Raw genomic sequence first — 23,598 nt, forward strand, 5'->3', positions numbered from 1 at the left:
ACTACTTGATGGGAACAAATGTTGTAAATAGGTATAGGAAATACGTGAACATGGAGTGTGATCTCCTTTAAGAAATAAGAACGTGATTTTAATTCCCTAAGTGCAAAATCAGCACTCATTAAAGACATTGCATGGAATACGTGCAGATGTTCACTGTGCCTCTGGCCGTTACTGTTAACGTAACAGATTTTGGTATAAAATTCAATAATCTGGATTGTTCAGTGGATTCTATGGCAACCCTCAATAAGAATGTTAGCTTTAGAAAAACAATGTCGTGCTCTAATGGCCGGTAACATCTGCCGATGATGTAGATAGAGCCCTAATTTTGTATATTTATTTAGGTATATGGATTTAGAGACCACATTGAGTGTATCCTCTGCCATCCTTTTCTCTTGGCATCTGCAACTTCCTTCAGTGTGTTCATTGTTTAATGCGGCTCGTTGCACAGGAAATGGACATCTTATTTGGCCTTTTGTCCAGTGACCAGGGAGATCCAAGGCATTTTAGGTTACTCTATAACACTCGAGTAATATCTGCAAAAAAAACCCCTAAGCAGCTGGAGGAAGCAGGAAAAGGCCAGGTTTTAAAAACAAAGGACTGTAACTACACTGGGGAGATAAACAGATTTGTAAGGCTACTTAAAATCGAGGGAACTTGGCTGAAAGTGCTAATGGAGAGAGCCGAAACTAGGTCTAACGTCAACAAACATGGATAACTTGTCTAAGGCTGAGAGAAATTTAGACAAACTTTAGCTTAAACATACCCCAAAAATATTAACAGTGTTTTAAATGTGAACTAACAATATGGTTTCCAGTAAACTGGGTGGCTGATTCACTAAACACTACGTTGTGGTGACCACAGATGGAAAATATTAAGCTCAACTGTTTGTTGAATCCCTGAAGTTTTTTGTGTACGCAAACACTTATTATTACATTAGAAGATAAACCTACACCCTGTATAATGATGACTAGGGCCGCTTCAGGACTATAAGCTATAGCAATCTATATGAAATAAAACATTATACAATCAACAACCTTATAAGAACAGTTCACTATAGACATGCTTAACAATCACACAGCAAAATAATCCTTTTAACTATGAGTACATATATATTATATCACTGAATCCATTATAATTTTTCAAAATGTAATGAGTCATCCAGCCTAACAAACTTTATTTTTTCCTTCTCATTTCTTATTGCTGTTTTTTAATCTATTAGTAATAATATTGTTACTGGGGTGCCTAAAAGTTCAGCAGTTTCACTAAAGTTAAAACTTCTATATGGTTTATAGAGCATTTACTGTAAAAAAAAAGGTCTAACAGGAAATAGTTTTCTATACACTAACATTTACTTATGTTACCACTTATTTGGAGGATGATTTTGGGTGGTGGTTCAAGGATATTTTTTCCCAGCCTACTGATGAAACATGTCGGAGATATTTCCTTATTGCTATTTGAATCCTTGAATAGGGCTGGTATTGTCGGATGGTGAAATGGTCAATTCAATGCAAATAGTCATGCAAAAAATACATTTTCATAAACCAATTGATGTGAGAAATAAAATAACTGCATGCTCAATATGGAACAAAGAACATTCCGACACAGAATGACCACTTCCACACAGCATGAAGTGTTGCCAATTCCCAGAGGTTGGAGTCAGCAATGTTCCACTCCAAAAAAATGGATGTTTTCTGGATAGCATCCTACCGCTTGGTTGTGTAATAAAGAGGAGATGAGTTTTTCAAAGAAAACCTTTGAGGACACATATTCTTGTGTATATTGCAGGGTGAATATAAAACACTGAAGTTTATGGAATTACAAGTATTAACTAAGCAATGTACCACACTATGAATAAGAGTTACTGTCCTTCTGTGTAACAAAATGCCAATTGATGTCCTAAGATATTTTTCCATTTTGGCTCAATAATAATACAGACTGCTATGAACAAGAAATGTACATTATGCATGTTTGCTGCTTTAGTATTAGAGAAGACTTGAAATACATACAGATGGAGCCAAGGTATATGATGTTACTGACAACCTAAAGGAACTTCAGATTACCATATTGAAATATTTATACTTTTTAAAATACACTAGAATGTTAGGTCTGTATTGATGGAATATGCTGGTTTATTCCTTATAAAAAAAATAGCAGGGGACGCTATGTAAAAAGTGTCAAGGGTTCATTACATTCATTGGGATCTTTTAAGTTTGGAAAAATCTGGATAGCTAAAGTAAAGGGAATGTGGAGGATGAGCTATGCAGAAACATCACTGACTACCACTCAGTGGAAAATGGAAGCATAATGCCAGCTCTTTCGACTCACAGACTTTTGATGGATTCTTAAGAGAACCCTTTTAGTACAACGGTCCATTGTGGCAGCCCACTTCCGTTCAGCCTCCTCCTCTTCTTCCAGCAGGCATCTCTTTTCTGCTTTGCTAAGAGTCCTGTCACAGACAGGCCGTACAAGGTGGGTTAAGTTCAAGTGGCTGTACAAGCTCCTCTCCACTATGTAGGTTATGTTAAATTCACTGACTGTGCGGCCCCGCGGTCTCCTGTTTGGAAAGACACAGCTTCCACCTTTGACCCTCTGACAGAATGGTTGACGATCACAGGTTGGAGAAGAAGTTCCTTTTCTGGTTGGACGCTGGCAGAGAAAAGCTCTGGCACAGGAGTAGCTAGAATCAATTTTCTTCAGTCTTATCTGTTTCCTGATATTTTGTACTTCTTCCAGGGAAACTAAAAGATGATGCTTGTGCCTGTTTCTGTCATAAAAGCAAACACTCTCTGTACTTACCCCATGGCTTAAGGAGCCAAGGCTTTTCTTCATCTCTCGTTCTGTCATAGAACGGGACACCTTCTGAGACTTGTCCTCTTCAGGATAGGAAAAAAATGTACCAATCTTCTTAGGAGGTTTAATTAGGCCACGTCCGTCAGATTTACTCAATGTCTTTACTAGTTTTCTGTTTATACTTAATGTGTCAAAGTTTCCAGAGGAAGGAGACACAGTAAATGAACAATCATCATGTTTTTTCTCTAGTGAATTTTCTCTACATAATGGCTTCTTATTTACCCCGGAATAAAGTGCAGATTTATCATCCACTATGGGAGGAATTGTATTGTCTTCAATACCTGCAAATGAAAGAAAAATTAATTTTTGTGCATTTTTTTACGGCTTCTTAAGACAATGCATAACCCACTATTGTGTCTTAATAAATACCAATATTTGTTCAGCAACCCCCGAGTATGGGGACAAAAGGGCCACATTTGGGGCATGCACATTTTTCAATGTTGATGACATTTGGTGATCCTGTGCCCATGCCCTATTTGTAACATCTTTGAACCTGGCCAATTCAATGTACCCAATAAAACCATATATTTTAACTCTTTCTATGGACATATTTTACCACCAGCCTTTGTCAACAGTATTTGCAGTAGTATTTTTGTGTGTGTATTTTTCCCAATACATGTTGTACGTTGTAAGCTCCTGGTTTATGTCACTGTCAAACAACGCCCTAATATGTGTTTAGCAGCATCTCCTGAGTACACCCTCATGTGTGGATTTGTTGGGCTGTTTGGGGCTAGAAGGCCACATTTGGTACGTGTGAAAATATATAAAAAATGTGGCTTTTTTCAAATTTTTGCTAGTTTTTACTAAATTTCTCATCCTGAATTTTCAGCTAATTATCTAACTATGGTCTCAAAAGAAAGCTCTGTCTCTCCTTGAAAAAAACAATATATAGTTTACATGGGTACACTATTCACAGGAAAGGAGAATAATCGTTGAACCGACATAGCGCAAAAATGGCAGAGTTGATCCGGGACTTGAGGTACCAAAAACCCCTGGGACTGAAGGGGTTAAGGACTCAAAGCTATGAAATTACAAACTTACTGTAGATAAACAAAACATAGCCATTTATTTTAAAAATAAGAAAACAGACATTACTGTAATGAAATGCTTTGTTTTGGTCGTACATACTTTCAGAATTGGGCTTCTTCATTTCTTCTGCCCTAATAAGTTTCTTTTTAACACGACGTGTGGAATTCACCAACTTGTGCAATCTCTTAAACTTCACAGACTCCTCAGATTCATCTTCTGATTGTTCTCTCGACTGTTAAAAAAGGGAAAAAAACACTCCCATAGGTAAAGTAAAATAGAAAATGCATAGTACATAATACTGGAAATAGGAAAATAATACTAATTTCCCACAGGAATTTGGAGCACAGTGACAGAGTTTTAACAGTTTTAAATGTATCAGCATGGTATACAATATACATACATTTTATTCCTTGGTTCTTTTCGGATTTCTACCTACTCTTTTCCCTGGACAGTTACCGTAGCACCAATTTATAAAAATGTGTGCATATGGTTATTAACTTGATTTAAAAATAAGCTATATATATATATATATATATATATATATTCTGCTAATCCAGAACCACTGACTCCACAAAAAAACAAAATCTGATTACAGATATAACAAAAATGTGTACATCTCAAATAAACAATGCAGATAACACCACACATTACCTCTTATTTCTAAACACAAATGAACCCACACAGTTACTTTAGTCACCAAATTATTACCACTTCCTTAAGCATGTAGGTATATAGATATAGTGCAGTGTTTTTCCGTTCTCATGTCATATGTTTTTTTTTATTGACTCCATTCATTTTTTTGTTTGATCAAACATACTGTATCCATCCCAGCTGTTCCCTCTCAAGAGCACAATATAATAAAACAATACCAAAAGAATGCATTTCTTCTCCAACAGCATACACAGCAGATGGAACAGAGATACTGTGCCGGAGCCAACTTATATACAATATACTTCCTGTGAACATTTTGTGAAACATAGTGGAGGTTTTACTTAGTTATTGCTCTATATCAGACCTGGGCAAAGCACGGCCCGCGGGCCACATCCGGCCCGCTGAATAGCTCGGACCGGCCCGCAAAGAGTGTCCTGGTGACTCACCAATGAGTCCGGTGTCCCCCCCCGCCCCGGTCACTTACCTTAAACTCCTGTGTTGGAAGCGTTTGTCTCGGGTGCCGGCGCTTTACGCTGGGCGCCGGCATATGACGTCAGACGCCGGCGATCAGCAGTGAAGCGCCGGCACCCGAGACAAACGCCTCACGCTTCCAACACAGGAGTTTAAGGTAAGTGACCGGGGCGGGGGGGGAGATCCTGAGAAGGGGGGGTTAGGGAGTTAGAGGGGAGATACTGAGAAGGGGGGGTTAGGGAGTTAGAGGGGAGATACTGAGAAGGGGGGTTAGGGAGGGAGGTCTTACTGTGTGTGTGTGTCTTACTGTGTTTGTGTGTGTGTGTCTTACTGTGTGTGTGTGTATCTTACTGTGTCTGTGTGTGTCTCACTGTGTCTGTGTGTGTCTTACTGTGTCTGTGTGTGTCTTACTGTGTCTGTGTGTGTCTCACTGTGTCTGTGTGTGTCTTACTGTGTCTGTGTGTGTCTTACTGTGTCTGTGTGTGTCTCACTGTGTCTGTGTGTGTCTTACTGTGTCTGTGTGTGTCTTACTGTGTCTGTGTGTGTCTCACTGTGTCTGTGTGTGTCTTACTGTGTCTGTGTGTGTCTTACTGTGTCTGTGTGTGTCTCACTGTGTCTGTGTGTGTCTTACTGTGTCTGTGTGTGTCTTACTGTGTCTGTGTGTGTCTCACTGTGTCTGTGTGTATCTTACTGTGTCTGTGTGTGTCTCACTGTGTCTGTGTGTGTCTTACTGTGTCTGTGTGTGTCTTACTGTGTCTGTGTGTGTCTCACTGTGTCTGTGTGTGTCTTACTGTGTCTGTGTGTGTCTTACTGTGTCTGTGTGTGTCTTACTGCGTGTGTCTTACTGTGTTCATAGCTTATTCAGTTATTGTAATAAATATTTTAGCCCATTTTTTAGCTCAAAATATTTTTTCCTTTTTTTTCTCCTCTAAAATCTAGGTGCGTCTTATCAGCAGGTGCGTCTTATAGAGCGAAAAATACGGTATGCACTCCGAAGCCTTGTTCATTTTGTTCACTTCTGTGCTGTGCTAATAGTTATTCAGGCCTTACTTATTCAAGCACCTCTACCAATGACGTAGGCTTGAATAACTTTATTAAACAGCACATAAGTTAACAAAATGGACAAGGCTTCGGAGTTTGTAGTTTGTAGAGGTCTGGCCCTCTAAAACCATTCCAATTTCTCATGTGGCCCCATGGGAAAATTAATTGCCCACCCCTGCTCTATATACTATAGTTATTATTAACGAGACAACTTTAATATACTGTCACCAATAATATTATATTGTTACAGCATTTAAACTTCATAGCTGAAAAGGATTTGCTTAATTATAACAGCAGTAGGGTTCCCTTTATCAACATGGATTTGATATTTTCCTCCACTGTAGTCTTCTATTATTCTATTTCAACAGAAATTATTACCAATATATTGCTCCACATAAAAGCTTTTAAACACATGTTTTCCTAATAGAGCACAGTAGAACTTCATTATGGGTTAAATAAACCACATGAATTCACAAAAAGGTTTGTTTAAATCTAATATCAAAAATACCAATCATGGCTGACGGGGAGGAACTAGTGCTTTCATCTCTGCAATATAATTTTTCCATTATTGTTTCATTTGGCAAAAGATGGCAGAAAAAAATGTTGAAAGGGATTCTGCAAAAGAACCACAAGTGATTAGAATAAAAGCATCTGAAAGCTCCCTGAGCAAATTGCATCTATACTATATAGAAAGTAAAATGCGGCCAAGTAACATATGCAGGAGTAAGATGTGACATCTCTGGTTAGTTCAAAGCGACAAGATTTTGGAAAGCAGCCGTGTTCACGATTCAACTCCAAAGTATCAGTCATTCCGTGTAATAGTAGATCTATATTGTCTACTTCGCACAAGTTAATAATTAGATAATATTAGCACAGGCCGTCGAGATTTTGAAATTAAATTTTTAGAGACCATATCCAATTAAAATATTCCTAGGAAGGATGTCTTAATCATCTTTAAACCAGGTAGTCATGTATGCACACCTATTTGTGTCCAACACGAGAATGCCAAATATACAGGATATATTTATATATATATATATATATATATATATATAAATTAATTAGTATTATCTAATTCAGATTCACCTAATTCTTTATATAATGGTTTTAATAAAAATGTAGTCTATAACACATTACCAATATAGCAAACAAGCTTATTTTTTATAGTACTGAAACAAACATCGAAACAGAATCTGACCTTTTATCTACAGTTGGGCAACCGTTTTAACTGTATATACGGGAGGAAGCTAGTGGCAAAATTGTTCAAGGAGCTGGAGATTAGAAATTGTTTTGGCCATCCAAAGCAAATTATCATACATCAATGCAAAATGTCTGAAAAACTGGATATGAATGATGGTCTTGCACTGTATAAGTGAGCCGAGCTTCAGAATTCCGAGTCCTTTTTGTGGCACGATCAATGGTATCATTGTGGTGCCTGACCATAAATGCACAATTAAATATAATAAAGTAGCTATTTAAGGCCAAGGCATCTCATAAACATGAAGAATTGTTACAGTATATTGACTACAAATCTTAGATTCATAAAACATGTTACAAGTGAGTGAGTATGCAACTGAGAATATTTTTAAAATTCAATCTTGTTTAGCATGACAATCTTGGGTCATCATCTATTGACACGATAAATTTGCAGGTCAAACTTTTTCAAGAAATTTACAAAACTGATTAGCAACGTAAGCTTATAATGCATGCACAGTAACAATTCTGAAAACTGGCCCCAGCAGAAGCTACTCAATGATATATTTGATTAAAGCAAATACCACAGATTGATATGGAAATCTGGGTCAAAGTTTGTAACAAATTATACAATTAATGTACAATTCATTTTAGCTTTAAATTATAATGCATAATAATTGTTGACTTTGACCTGTATCATACTGATCCATTGTTAGTCTGCTAGCAATGGGGTGGTAGAGAAAGAATGACAACAGGCCAACAGACATGATCTACAATTTGTTAGTATGTATGCCGTCAAAAAAAGTTTATCCAGAGGGATAATTATAAATAACGTTACTTAACCCCTTAATGACAAAGCCCGTACATGTACGGGCTCAAAATGCATTGTTTTCAATGGGTTTAGGGACCGCCCATTGTCCTTAAGGGGTTAAAACATGGTTATTTACAATTTTATCAACCATTCAGCTTGTTGAATTTATTTGGTGATAAAGGTAACTCAAAATGTGAATGTGGGACATCCAACATTTAGCATATTATTCCTAAAACATGTTCATGATAAGTCTACTACTTAAATTTACTAGTTCCGAAAAAGCACTATTTGTTTGATGATTTTGATATATCATGCAAAAAAGACACACATTTCTTCTATATTTCTGGCAAATGCAGGAAATGACAGCAAATATTTCCACTGCACTGTGCATGTGGCAAGAAAAATGATGTTGGCTGAGGTGCGAGGTACATCTCTGCGTTTGGTGCCCAAGTGTTTTATTTAGGTTTCTAAGGAAACATTGCATCAGATTGTAGACAGCTGCTTGTATGGTTTTAAACCAAAACAAAGCAACCAATCCAATACACAAAATTACACATTTAAAGGGAGAGGAGGACGTAGGCTGCCAATAGACTAGACTGAAACCTACGGGAAGGTTGGCATGCTTCCTAGGGTGGAACTTCTCAGCTTTACTTGGAACAAGTGTATCCTTCGTACAGCTGCAATGTTCTCATCCACAGAGAGCAGCCAGATTTTTTTCCTCTCTCTCTTTAAAGAGAAAAGTCTTTATTATATTTACACGAAGGAGAACAGGAAAAAAAGGAGAAACTTGAACAGCAGTAGTACAGTAAACATGGAGAAAGCAGCTACTTCCAACAATGGACTTAAACTCTACGAGCACTGTGTTAATCGACCTATCCACTGCGGGCTGATAAACATACATCTACATGATACGCATCTTTCTGGAAAAGCACTTTACCAGCAACGTTTCAGCCAAAACAGAATTCAGAGGTAAAAAGAAAAAAGTAAGCCAGTAAACTGTTCGTCCCTCAATCATTTTTTCATAACACTTGCAAAATAATATATTTGCTCTACTTACACATGCATATTTGACAATATTTTCAAATGATTATTCACAATAAAATATGACGATGGATTAGGTGACAAGATGACCATGTTGTGGAATCATATGTACTCCTCTTATGTTGCATACACACACCATGTGCATCCCTGTTAACATCACTCTTGATGTCCCCTTTGTAGGGGCATAATGGAGAATGAAAAGAAGCATCCATGAACAAGACCATAAACAGAATATTTTTGTTCGGTAAGTAGGTGTCATTTGTTACATTACCCATCTGGGGTGGCATGAAGATCTTGCATTTAGGTCACAATATAAGGTAGATGAAAATGCAATAGGATTCTACTGGCCTTTTTGTCTTTGAGTGTGTTATACGTATGTAAATGACTATTTAATAAGTTGTATGCATGTGCATGCTGAAAGGACATAAGCTGTTTACACTAAGGGTAATTGGATATTTTATATTAAAGTCAGCATTATTTGTCTATTTCACTAAGCAATCAGGAGTGAGTTATTTAAAGTTCCTATCTAGGATATAAAGTAGCACACCTGGGGAATGCTCACTGGGGCCATGGCATACAGGGACCATCAGGGTTAGAAATCACAGGGGACAGTTGGTTCTTAGTTTGGCCCTTATGACCTCAATAGTTATACAGTTGGTTCCGCTTCCTGTCTTAGGGAGAACTAATGGTTGTGCTGTCCTTTGTGAGTAGAGCTACTTCCTTATTTTTTTTTTAGTCTTATGGGGAATTTCTTTTATGCAGAAAATAGACGGGTTTTATTTGCTAAAAACTAAACAAGAAAAAGATGAAGAAAGTACAAACAAATACAAAACAAAAACACATACATATATGTATACATTGTATATATGTATATGTATGTGTGTGTATATATACATAAATTAATGTAGTATACATACATAAGTTAAAGATGTATAAATTAGAGAGAAATCGTTCTGTCTATATGTATTTCTTTAAGAACTGGAATGTTACCGATGATCTGAGAACAGTACAGAATCATCTCCTGCTGGCTTTTATCAAGAATACGTTGGGAATTATTCTCCCTGTAGCTGTAGTCAGTCCCATACAACCCCAGCATTTTTGGCAAGCTGTTGTTCCCAAGTAATATGTAAAATGTCCGTGAGAAGCTGATTCATCCAAAAAAAATAATGGCAGACTTTCTAAAGCATTAATGAAGAGCGCTGATAAGTCCTATTATTTTCTGCAAATGTCAGTTTTAGTATTGTTTACCATTAAAAAATACATATATACTGTACTGTGCACAAGCTTTCGGCAGGGTTTCAAAAATAGACATGTTAACAGATCTGAATCAAATCAATATTTGGTGTGACCACCCTTTGCCATCAAAACAGCATACATTTTTCTAGATACTCTTGCACACAGTATTTACAGTTTTCAAAACATCTCGGAGAACTAACCATAGTTCTTCTGTGGATGTAGGGTGCCTCATTTGCTTTTCTCTCTCTCTATGTAATCCTATGCAATAGTTCTTTATGGCCTTGGTTGTATGTTTGGGATGCTGTCATTCTGCAGAATAAATGTGGGGTCTATCAAGTGCCTCCCTGATGGTATTGTATGAAAGATAAGTATCTGCCTGTACTTCTCAGCATTGAGGACCAAGAAACTCCATATACAGAAATGCAGCACTTGAACCTCCATCATTCTTTGCTGTTGCCTGTAAACATTCACTCTTGTAGTGCCCTTCGGCGATCCAACTGCCTTCTGCTACAGCCAAATATTTCACATTTTGACTCTTGCTGCTTGGCCTTGTTTCCATGTCGGAGGTATGGCTTTTTGGCCACTAGTCTTCCATTAAGTGTTCCAGATTTTCCCAGACAGTAGATGGGTGTACCAGTGTCCCACTGTTTTCTAGCAATGCTGAGCTGATGGCACTGCTGGACATCTTCCAATTGTGAAAGGAAGTAACCATGATGTGTGCCAAGTTTCCTTGGTCGACCACTGCATCTATGGTCCCGAACAATGCCAGCTTGTTTGTGCTTCTTCAAAACAGCTTGGACACCCCGTTTGCCTTGACTTTTTTTTGCCTGTGAGAGACCTTGCTTATGTAGTATAGTAGTTACCTTGTGTCTGTGGTTTTTATTACATTAAACTGTCTTCAGTAGCCTCACCTTGTTAGTGAGTTTGGTGGTTCCTCGCCCAGTTTTATTCATCCTACACAGCTGTTTCTGTTTCAGTTAATAATTGCATTTCAACCTAGATATTAAAATGATCATCAGCACCTATTTGGTTTAACTGTTTAATTATATACCTAACTATATCCCTGCAAAATTTATCCCTGGCAAGTGTACCTAGAAGAACCGATGCTGTTTTGAAGTTTTTGACATTGCACAGTACTGTTTATTGTAAAAATACTTTTCCTTTGGTTTGCACTCTCACAACCAAGAATCTGTTTAAAGCAATTTAGACCATACAAATGCAATTACAAATAGAAACGTCCGTTAATAACAATGTCATGGTTAAACCAAACTAAAGTAAAGAAATATCGTAAATAAAATATAGGTCTGAGAATGAATATATTTAGGGAAAAAATAAGGACTGATTTTTTTTTCAAATCTTGTGACATTAAAACAGACTATGAAGAGGCTCTCAACAGTCCCCTCTTTGTTCTGGAATGACAGAACATTGTTCCAAAGACCCTAGGGCACTATGTTCTATTGACTATGCCACTTCTCAACAATGTATTCATATCAACAGCACTGTAAATACCAAAAGTAATACAAGTTTGCAAATATTTAAAACTTCTTGCTTGCATACACACTTTAGCAAACATCCTTTGTCATAATGCAACAGTGATGGAACAAAATGTAGTCCGCCTGTTAGCCTGATAATGAAATAATTATATCTCATAAGATATGTCCCCCTTACAAAACAATTCATTACCGTTTAGGCTTTCAGTCATAGGAGCAAAGCAAAGAAGTTAAGAACAAGCAAGGCGACATGACAAGCCCAAGAAAATTTCTAATTAGTTCTTCCAAATACAATTAATATGAATGTAATTGAATCAAATACCCTGTGTATCAATTGTTGTATCATCATTACAAATACAATTGCAGCTAAGGACAACCTTCTAAATATTCTGCAATAACATCAAACTGTTATATGTGTAACCATTTCCACATGAGTTATCTTATCAATATTGCTGTCCATTTTCAGGTCACAAGCAAGCTTCTCTATCCCAGTAGCCATGAATGTAAACAACTGTAATCTTATAAGAATATAAAGGATCTTCTGTTCCAAGATAAGGTACAGCTAAAAGCCAACAAAATAAGATAAATACAGTCTTCAGACATAATGCCAGTTAATTAAAACAAAATGCAAGGAATGCATATGTACTACTAAAGAAACATATATACATGAAGCCCCTTTTGGAAACTCTTTGAATTAGACATTTGTGTTGAAATAAACTATTTGTTTAACATTATCAATACACAAATAACAATTATGCATATACAAACTAGAATATAGCTATAAAACATAGACCATTATATTTAATTATAGGAAAGCTATCTCTATATACTCCATACAATAGAGTTAAGTTAAGTAAATATACAGCTCTGGATAAGCCTCTGTCTATCTGTAAGTTTCTATCCCATTAAAGTGAACTATGAAGTCCTTGTACAATGAAAAACAGTACAAAAATCCTCAACTATTTAAATATGTTTTTAATAACTGTAATTAATCAAAAAACTAAAATGCTACTTGAAAGTGGGCAGTTATTTATCACCGTGAAATTGTTTTTCAGATAACCCAATTAACTAGAATAGAGGTGATAGGAAACCCTTTTTGCAAAAGGAATAATATAGAAAAGACAGCAAATAAGGCAGAAACGCAAACACAATCATATAAAAAGATACCAAATGAGAGGTTTCTGCAAGACAATAAGAAGAGAAAAGTGAAGTAATAAAGTCCAATTTTGTTGAAACAGGAATTTCTGAGTAATGGGTTTTTTGTACTTACCAGCTTCGGCATTTAGGAAGTCTAACCCAGTTCTTACTGGATTCCCTGACCACTTAACTGTTGCTTTGTTTCAGACTTGTAGTCCTCAAAACTGTGATTATGCACTTCTTAAAAGCCACATGTGATTGCAATTGTGTGCACGCGACCTTTTTCCAAGTTACACTATCAGGAACATAAAAGGCTCCAGATCCCCAGCTATTACAAAAAAAAAAGAAAGAGGAGGGGAGATAGGAAAAGCAGAAGAAAGAGGATGCTGGACTTAATTAGCCGCCTTCTGCTCTCTGACTGATTCCCCACATCCTCACTGAGCAGCAGAGCATATGAGAAAAAAAAAAGGCATAAGTCATCAGCTTTAAGCAAATCTTCTATTCACCACAAGAAAAAAAGGGAGTGTTGTATGTAGCAAACAATCCCTGTTTTCACTGACGAAGGCTAGCTAACCTCTTGCTGGCCTCAAAAGCCTTAATTGCTGTCTATGGAATTTTGAGCAAATGAAAAGAGGGGAATAAAGGCTTTGCGGGCATTATCAAATATATAATTTGTAAAATGGGATCTGACCCTTTAAACATCCTGCAACTGAAAAGTAATGCCCTAGAGCAAAACGATTTGAGTTGTGTTCTTGATGTTATATTTTTAAACTGCATGCAGTTTCATGTTGCTTTTGAGGGCTTAGATTCTATATTATATATCCCCCCCCATTCATATAGAGTACGATAGAATTCACGTTACTGTCATAATAATCTTTGTGGGGGGTCATTTTGATTAGTTATCTTGAGTATAATTAATAAGGTCATGGAATGAATCATATTTGGATTCAAAGCATACTAGTATTGGTGTTAGATATCATCTCTGCTAGAAGTTTTTTCAGTGTGCCCATAAACTATTTCTATAAAATTGTGGATTATATGTATTGATACCGTTGAATGTCCCAGATATCTATATGGTTTCATCTCTATCCCTTCTTTCAAGCACACTGAGGGCTTCCAGCAAAAACCTTATTGGAATTGTCTATCACTTACTGTGGTTCCAGAGACCTTTATAATTGGACATGAGAGATGGAGTGCAAGCATATGTGGTGAAAGCAATCTAATTATTCGAAAATTGTCTGTAGTAGTAGTTTTCTTAAAGTACCATTCATGACAATAACACTTTTGCCTCCACAATTATCTCCAAAATCTGGAAGCTTCTTATAGGTTGTTTCAACTAATAATCTCTGTCTCTTTGAAGATGCAATAAAAATCAGAAACATTATTTGGATTTCCATAATGTAAACTTGTTATAGGCATAGCTGGGAATTTTCCAGGGTAGGCCATGCAGAGCTCTTCCTCTTCTGGGGAAGTGGATTATTGAGAGGTTTAACTAGGTGCAGATAGCTTTAAATTAGGGAGAGTAGAATGGGAAGAAGGAGGAAGAGCGTAAGTGTGACCGCACTGAACCCGAAGAAAGAGGAAGATGAACTGGAGACCCAAGAAAGCAGTGGTCCATCAGGAGAACATGTGTCCAAATTAACATAAATAACATTCATGGTATTCGCAATAGAAACACACAATATATATCTGTGTAAGAACTAAAATCAGAACATCAATTCTGAGGCCTGGGAAATATCAGGAAGAGTTAACAATTTGGAGAACCAATTTGTACACAAATTGAAGATTACAAAAAATTCCCTACTTTCACACCTACTGAACCAACTACAGATATTTTGATGGTTTATATTACTGTATAAGATTATAAACAAAAATTGTACTAAAACTAATTTTTAGTAGGTCACAAGTAGTGGCATGGGGGGTTAAGAGTGGCATAGGGGGTTCTATGGTTTTCTGGAGGCAGAGTGGCATATAGGGGGTTAAAAAGCATATCAGGGAGGCAGAGTGGCATATAGGGGGTATAAGACATACCTGGGGGAATGGCAAATAGGGAGTTAAAAGGCATATCTGGGGGCATAGTGGTATATAAGGGGGTATAAGGCATATATATGGGGGGGCAGATGTGCATAACTGGGGCAGAGTGGCAAATAAAAGAAAATAAAAACAAAAAATATTTTTTTTCCAATCATAGTTTTTATTAAATATAAAAAAAAATAGTTGACATGTGAATTAATATTTACTAGTAACAATTATAGGGTAGTCTTATATTCAGGCTTTTTCTGTTTTTCCTAAATTAATATTCAAACTTTGGGGGGGTTGTCTTATAATCAGGGGCATTTTATAATTGAGCAAATACGGTATATAGATATATATAGACAATTAAATTTCCTCAGTATCAGTTATATTGAGTGGGCAGTGATGTTGTGTATTCATTAATAGGCCCTGATGTTTGAAACCTCTTATTAGATGATTTTTAAAATAAAATGTAAAATGTTACCATTACTCTTCATCTTGTACCATGTCCTCAGCAAGCATTAACACTTGCATTTAAAAAAAGATAACAGCATGGCTTTGACAGTGTTAAAAATCGCATCATACAATTTACATTACATATACTGTATAACCAAGACAAGAAAAAGAGTTCTTCAACTGTATTATCACAGAAATACTTTTGAAAGGAAGAAGAGTAACCCTTTAATTCCCAAACGGAGTAGGCAATGCATTGTTCTGCAATGTTTAAGCATCCCTTTAGCACGAAGAGGGTCACCGTGTGCATGTTTTGTGATCTTGTCATTATCACTTTAAAACATTAGGCAATTGCGAAAGCACAAGCTCAAGCTAGCCCGTAGTCTATTAAATGTATGAAACTGTAGTAAATGCAGATGTTTCTCTCACTGCCCCAGTTTGCATTTCTGATGTCACTGGAAGTTTTCTGTGGAAATATTTCCTGCCGAAGTGGATTACATTTAAAACACTCTTGGGGACAGAAAACATATGTTCTTAAACATGTTCTCATCCCATATTTTTCCAGAACACCAGATATTCTATGGAATCAATGCAATTATACAGAAATTCAGAAATGTACAAAATTTTGCTGAGTATTTTATGTACCTTGTTGTACTTCTATCAAATAATATTTTGGATCACTAATTATCCGAAGAGTTTGCCCACATTTTAATGTATATGCATATATGAAATTACCTACTAACCCCAAAACTAACATGCCCCGTTTAACAGTTGATGCTCACAGATGAGTATAGGAATGAGTGAGAAAGAGTGATTTTGACTTGTTTACAGAAAACTGTTGTCTTTTATTGTGCTTACACTCAATCTATTCTGTAACTTCCTCCTAGGAGATTACAAGGCACTGTGGAGAAGTCCCACAAAACATTTCATTTCTTTACAGTACTTTGTGCAGCCCAAAGGATTACACTTTTTTGTATTGTGGAGACCTGTAAAGTTACATTTTAAATCCCCATAGATGGATTTGTAGAAAGACTTTTCATTTTACTAATGTGGATTTCATCTTCTGGAAAGACACATTTTGAACATGTTTGGGATGATCATTGCAAGATCTATCTGGTTAATGTTCAAAGTGGCAGATACTGCTACTAAAGTGTTTGAAATCTACAACACTATGTGCGTGTAAATGTTGGGCAACAGGCATATTATGTGAGGTTATGCACAGTGCTCTCTTTTCTGAAGTCTCCTCTGGTACATTTGGAAGGGTTAAGAAGTTGAATTTGGAGTTATGTTCTTTTGATGCTTGATGGCCTCAATGTATATTTCGTTACACCCTATGATCATGTACAGCAGATAATTCTGCAACATCACTACAGCTAAGGCACAAGATTACACCAGATGCCAAGCACAACATCACATACGGACAAAAAATGAGAGCTGGCAAGTGCCCTTCAGCTTTTGAAACCGTTGGTTCCATGCTTGGCAACACGTAGGTAACATAGCTATCAGCATGCTGCGGTCATCACAATTCTTCATTTTTTCCTGGCAGCGTTAGTTTCCTGAGCTTTGCCGTCTGGTGCTGAAATTTTCGGCTAAGGTTCAAGAATGAGCTTTTGCTCAGATGGAGTCCTGACAAAATGTCACCTTTGTTGCTTAGAGACAAACTGTAATTACAACATCACACTGTTACGGCCTTGAGTCCCCATTTGATGTTAAGTTGGAGATCACTTATGACATAAATTATTCAGCTGTTAAATAGCTGATTGTTGTAGTGATCAATTACTCTTTTTATATTATAAGAAAGGGGGAATATGATTTTCCCTACCCTGAGACACAAATGGACGCCTATGATACTCAATAGATACCCTGTTTATACCTCACAGTATAGTTAAAGGAAGGTAAAATAATGAAAATACGTGAAGTTATAAAATGTATGAATGTACATAGGAAGAATAGATTTACTGGACATCCAGTGCTCCATATAGCCAATGAGGAATTCATACTGAAGTACTTTTCTGGGCGAAAATAACATTTACCTTTAGGAGAAGCTATGTGGTCCAGTTTTCACACCACTTTGGGCTATGGCGAGCAGCCCATAGTGGCAGGAGAGAGTTCCCATTAAAATCAATAGGAACACTTGTTCGTGTGCATGGAGTCTCATTAGACCCTCTACAACCTCATGCAAACCAGTTCTGGTGCTGACTGGTAGTGAGTAAAGTGGATGTGCAGCAACAAGCAGGAGATATGTTCAGCCAAAACCAAGCCAAAAAAACTGGGAGTGTCGAAAGGAGGATACAATGATAATTGAAGGAGGACAGTCTGGCTTTCAGGTGTCATCTTGGTCAGCAACGCTACTGAAATAGACCATCACCATCCTGAATACACAAGCAAGGGCTTGCATAAAAACAGTATAAAAATAAATAAGTGGCAGATGTCACTGTTTGCAACAACCTAAAATCATTCCCAGCAGATTTTTTTGAGACTGAATGAATTAAACCAAACCAGGTCTGCATTAGGAACTTTATGATGTATAATCAAAGATGTGCTTTTGTGAACATTTACCAATACTCTAGATACAATGTGTCTGTTCCTGTTTTTCAACTTTCTGTCATTTATCTTGTTCACATTGAACTATAAAATATTCATCAAAGTTATAGGAAAAATACTCACATTGCAATTGGAAGACCCGTCACAGGGTGGATAGGAACTATCAGCCAGTTCTGCTGAGTCCTGGGTGCCTGGTGTCTTATTCTGAGACTCATACTCCTTCAGCTGAAAGTGAACAAAGAATACATAATAATGCTCAATAATACAGAGTGAAACAAGGAAAAAAAAGAACAAGAAAAAACAGCTTCGGCTGGATGCTGAAAATATAATTTTATGCTTGTCCGTTACAGAATTATCAGTGGAGGCCAAGAGGACAGACTTATATTTAAGGTTAAATAGGGTTAAGAAGCACCACAATTGCATAAAAAGAGATTCTCTCTTTGCATTAAACAATTTAGCACAGGCAAGAGTCTATGTAGAGGTGGAGAAATAGAACAATTGTAGGACCAAGTATTTGATTATATTTATTAGTATTGCTTCAAGGTCCAGTGTTTTAAGCGAGATAATTCTTGTATTTCCCTTACATTTGAGTAGTCCTTGGGTGATGCAGTACCAGTTTGTAACTGGATCATGCTGAATTAGACTATTTAGCTAAAGCAAGTTATATTGGGGTTAATTTGAGTTAATATGGTGACACTTTCAGGGACAAGAAGGACACTTCTGTGACATTATTTGGAATAGCAAGACTGCATCAGCTGAACAGCCTCTTTGAAAGCATAACTGACCATCACTGTTCCGCTTCCAGCCATGTTAAACTGGGGCAGATACGTTACAGAGAGGTTATCCTGTCAAAACATTGGTGTTTTATATAATGAGCTTTGTGTCAGGCTTGAGTGAATTAACAAATGATTAGGTTACATTACCCTGGCAAGGGCTTCTTCAATAGTGATCATTTTTTCCTTCACCATCATCATAAGCTGAATCCGCTCTTCGTCGCTCATTGTGATCTCACTCGCCACATATCCGACATCCTCCCCTTCACAAACAAAAAAACATAAAACTTATATGAATCACACTTTTTTTTTTAACTTAAATTATTTAGAATAACTATTGTGTCCATCGCTCTGACATTAACGCTACAGTTGCATTTATGTGCATTGTTGGATTGTTGTTCAGTGTTTCACTTAGAGATCATTTCTATAAAATCTGGGTTGGGATCTTTCGGGTCAAGCTAATATATGAGCAGATTTTTATATAATTTCTTGTTTTTATAAGTACAGGAGAAAAATATAAAAGTTCTTAGTGAATGACTATACAAAAGTAGCTGCTTCCCTCTGCTGGAGGAGAGAAAATTACTATGAATGAAGATTTATTCTTCTATAGAACATTCGAACATACAAATCTGCATTTGGAGACTCATTTGTGGGTTGTGTACACAAAGTAATTCTGGTGCAAAATTGTAAAAATGATTTCATCACCATAAGAACCAATTGATTGGTCCAATCAGTAAAATGCCAAGGGTTGCTATGGTGATAGGACCATTATTCAAAGTGCATCAGTCACTTTTTATATATATATCTCAATATTGGTAGTAAAGCATAAAAAAGAGCTGGAAGAGAGTGCATAGAGCACAGTAGGAAATAAATTAGCCATATTTTTCTCTAATTTTTGAACAAGGAGTAGATCCAGATATCACACACGCTTTATTGTGTGCATGTGAAGAGCTGTATGCTGAGGACCTTGCCTGACACTGTATAGAATAAAGAGCTGTATTGTCTCTCGGCATTGCATCACCAAACCCATATGGATCTAGCCATAGTTCAAGTGAAGTGAAAAAGAGTCAGTAACAGATCCCTTCTGTCATCTTACAGCTAGCTCGAGTAGACACATAATGCCCCATATATTTGCCTTCTGACCGGACAAGTCTGCATCTTCCTTTGAAAGACATGCAGACATGAACAAAGCCCTGCAAACATTAAAACAAAAACACTTGGATGCTCTTTTTTTTTCACCCCGAAGGCTAGTAAATAAAGCATGGTCTGTTATTAGCAAAGTCTCCTGGACATGGCACATGAGAGCCATATTTAAAAATAGCTTTTGAAGTACAATTCTTTCTGCGGATGTATGTGAGCAGTATCAATATACAGAAACTGTGGTTAATAGTTTCATATGTTTTTTTTTTTACTATTGAAGTAGTGATTACATCATACCTCCAATATTTAATTAGACTAAAGTGGGAAGCTTTTGTTTTAGGAGTGCTGTTGGTTACAGGGATTTATAGATACTTGCATGGATATATCTAAATGTGACATAGAGAGATCTGTTCATATAACTAAACAGGGGTTTTAAAACACAACTAATGTATTTAGTTATAGGATTATAGATATAAACCCACATTATGAATTCAGAGAAAAGAGGGACCTTGAGGAGGAAAGAGGGACCTTGAGGAGGAAAGAGGGACATTGGGATTTCAGTCAGTCCTACGGAGGAACACTTAGGAGGTATGGTATATTTTTATCTAAAATATTGATCATTATAAAGTAATATGACTGATCGTTTCTGTGTCTGTACTATCTTCCCACTATTTTTAATTTATTTTTTTAAGAGGCTGTATCATAAAGTCATAAATATACTGTACAATTTAAAGCAAAATGTAGGTGAGCTCATTTCGTATATGGTAATAAAATTGGATAAAATCAATCACTACAGTCACTGAAGCCAGAAGTCATTTCACCGCATGAACTATGCGTGCAAGGCCAACGTATTCCCTTCCAGAAGAAGCTTACCAGTAAAATGCCTTCATTTACAGAATATTATATAGTTGAACATATTTCACTCACTGTGAATACACGGGAATGACATGCGAAAAGAAACATTCTAGGATCTTTCTCAAAATCTATTTATGTCTACCGGCTTACTATGGGACATACTGCCCCACCAATGAAGACTGAATATTCAAGCTTTCTGTAGATATTTTATTATGCATTCTATACTTTCTCCGATAAATAAAGTAACTTACATTGCTACAATACTGTAGCTCCAGTGCTGCAGCACACTGCACCCTCCACTGTCTCAGTTTTGTACCAGTTTTCATTATTGAAGCATCATTGGGAGCGCTTCTTGTGTAAAAGCACGGGGGTTCTCATTAGATCCCCTGGAACATGGGCTGAGGGTCCGAGAAAGAGTGCAATTACAAAAGCGGATTGAGCTATCATATGCACTAAAGTGCTGCAAAATAACTCAAACCAAAAAGGGATGTGATATGCACAATTTGAATACACCCTTGCTGTGTATTAAAATCTTGTCTTTGGAAGGATGAAGTGCAAAAATAAAAGCACTTCCGACACTTACCTTTTGTTGAAATCTGCCTCATAATCCCCTTCTGACTCTTGCGGAAATTTTGCCAAAAATTCTTATTTTTCTTCTTGCAGTCAATTTTTCCTGAAATAAATAAATAAATGAGAGCTTCCATCCCAGGTGATTGTCAAAGGGAATCGAGGGCAAACATTTGAAAGGCATTAATTGATAAGGAAAGTAATTTCAATTTGATAAGCTTTTACTGATATAATGGATATCACACAACGCAGTGTTACTTTTTTAAAACCTTACATTTTGCCTTTAATCCCTTAATGACAAAGCCCGTACATGTACAGGCTCAAAATGCATGGTTTTCAATGGGTGTAGGGACCGCCCATTGTCCTTAAGGGGTTAGGTACACTAAATACACCTGTGTAATGGTATTTACAGATTAAGGCAACACACATAGGTGTTAAAAGCCCACATTTGTGTATACCTTTGGGAGCAGCTATCTTAACTTGCTGTTCTCTTTTCTAAAGTTAATTATTATTGATTGAGTCTTGCAGTCCTTATAGCTTCGGGTGACAGGACATTTTTTTCAATTCTAGTTTTAAATATCACTAAAATGATTCCTCTGAGCGGTAAGTAAAAATAAACGAATTTAGTTATGGTAAAATATATGAAGGTTCTTTTTTAAGCAGGAGATTTTACAATGAACACATGAATAAGCAGCCCATGTGCTCAGGTGCAGTTTAAAAGTTATGATCGTGAGAACGAAATAATGAGGTATAAATTGAATAACTTTAATAAAAAGCACATTTTATTTAGTGACACTGAGAGAGTGCTTCATTTTATTTGTTTATAGAAAAATGACATCGAATTTAGTTGCTCGTTTGTGTATTTTCCAGTTTTGTTCATTTGTCTTATAACTACGATCTTATCCATTTAAAAAACTAGTATTACTACTAAGAGGCAATTAGACTGCGTGACATCTGTGACATTGGCACAGCAGGATGAAAGCTAATATTCCGAATTTCTCCGAAATACTGAATTGTTTTGAATCCGTTTAGAAGAGCATACCATCATATTTAAGATTAATGCAAATTGTCTTTTCTTATCTCCTGTCTGATACAAGACAGGAGCCATAATAATCAAATATGAAGGCATAGTGGATCAATACGAATGTAAAATTCTTCAATGTTACATTTCCTAATGTACTTTACCAATAAAATAAATACTAACAATTCCTGCTCATAGCATCCTCTCAAAATATGCAATGACAAATGAGCAAAATCATTAGCGTTTGCAAATATGTCGCCATAAATATGGAAGTTATTTACAGCTTCTAGCATTAAAGGTTATTTCTACTAATTGGCTTGTCAGACTGAATGCTAAAGTGCTTTACTTTTCCCCCAAGCCAATTCCTTTTAATCAATGAAATAAGCCATTTCATCACTTAAAGAAAACGGCCTGGGAAATTGCAATGTAATATTATAAATTAAATTCTGTCTGCATTTGTTAAAAAAAAAAAGAATGTATATTGGGATAAATGCGGTGCATTGTTTTTATTATAATTACTCAAATTAATATTAATTCAATTATTAATGCTACTTAGCATTGTGAAAAAAGAACTACAAACTAAAGTCCATATATAGGGTCCGCCAGGTTAAAAAAAAGTTAGCAGATGGCTCTTAAAAATCTGTTTTATGTCACATTTTGATAAATTATTAATTAGTTGTTTTTTTTCTTGCTGAGCCAGCTAAACAAATGATATAACCGACATTTTACTGAGACTTCACATACATCAAAAAAGCGTATATATCAATAACATTATGCAAGGACTATTGATCAGAAGATCAGACAGTTTTCATTGTTATGTCTCATATTGATTGATCTGTAAATGTGCACCATTCATTTTGCATTAATGATCTGAAAAGAAATTAGCAATACATTTTGTTCGGATCTATTGAGAATGCTTGGGTGTAAGTGTTGATGTTATAGCATTCCTCTATCTTTTACAATCGACTTTGACAACAACCATGGTGATCGTAAGAGCGTTAGTCCAAAATACTGACCTACTGAGCCTTCTTCAGAGCTTGATTTATGTAGAGAAAGTCTAAAAGAGAAAAGAGCTTAGAATTATTACCTTTGAGTGTCAGTAGATGTTACATTTTACTTTACTGTTACACAAGATACCATCAATAAATTGCTTTAGCCTTGCTCTTTAATATAACTGAAACAGCAAAGGGCCCAGTATGCACTTACCTTAAGATGACAGCAGAGGGCACCAAAGAGTTTTTATTTTTTATTTCACAAGGATACAATGGTTTTCAATGAAAC

General features: G+C 36.3%; 1 protein-coding gene across 1 annotated transcript in view; it reads right to left on the bottom strand.

Annotated features, from left to right (window-relative positions):
• Positions 1-23,598, bottom strand: part of LOC149283365 (SAM and SH3 domain-containing protein 1-like) — a 488,451-nt gene that overhangs the window by 19,395 nt on the left and 445,458 nt on the right. Inside the window, exons 5-10 of the mRNA XM_089497605.1 lie at positions 23,334-23,374; positions 21,313-21,402; positions 18,885-18,997; positions 18,085-18,186; positions 3,979-4,111; positions 2,326-3,131 (exon numbers count right to left, since the gene is read on the bottom strand). Coding sequence (XP_089353731.1) covers positions 2,326-3,131; positions 3,979-4,111; positions 18,085-18,186; positions 18,885-18,997; positions 21,313-21,402; positions 23,334-23,374 — 1,285 coding nt within the window. The remainder of the gene's footprint in view (positions 1-2,325; positions 3,132-3,978; positions 4,112-18,084; positions 18,187-18,884; positions 18,998-21,312; positions 21,403-23,333; positions 23,375-23,598) is intronic.

This window comes from Sceloporus occidentalis, unplaced genomic scaffold (genome assembly GCF_023333645.1).
Source record: "Sceloporus occidentalis isolate IW3139 unplaced genomic scaffold, rSceOcc1.0.p SCAF_105, whole genome shotgun sequence".
NCBI classification, from domain to species: Eukaryota; Metazoa; Chordata; class Lepidosauria; order Squamata; family Phrynosomatidae; genus Sceloporus; species Sceloporus occidentalis.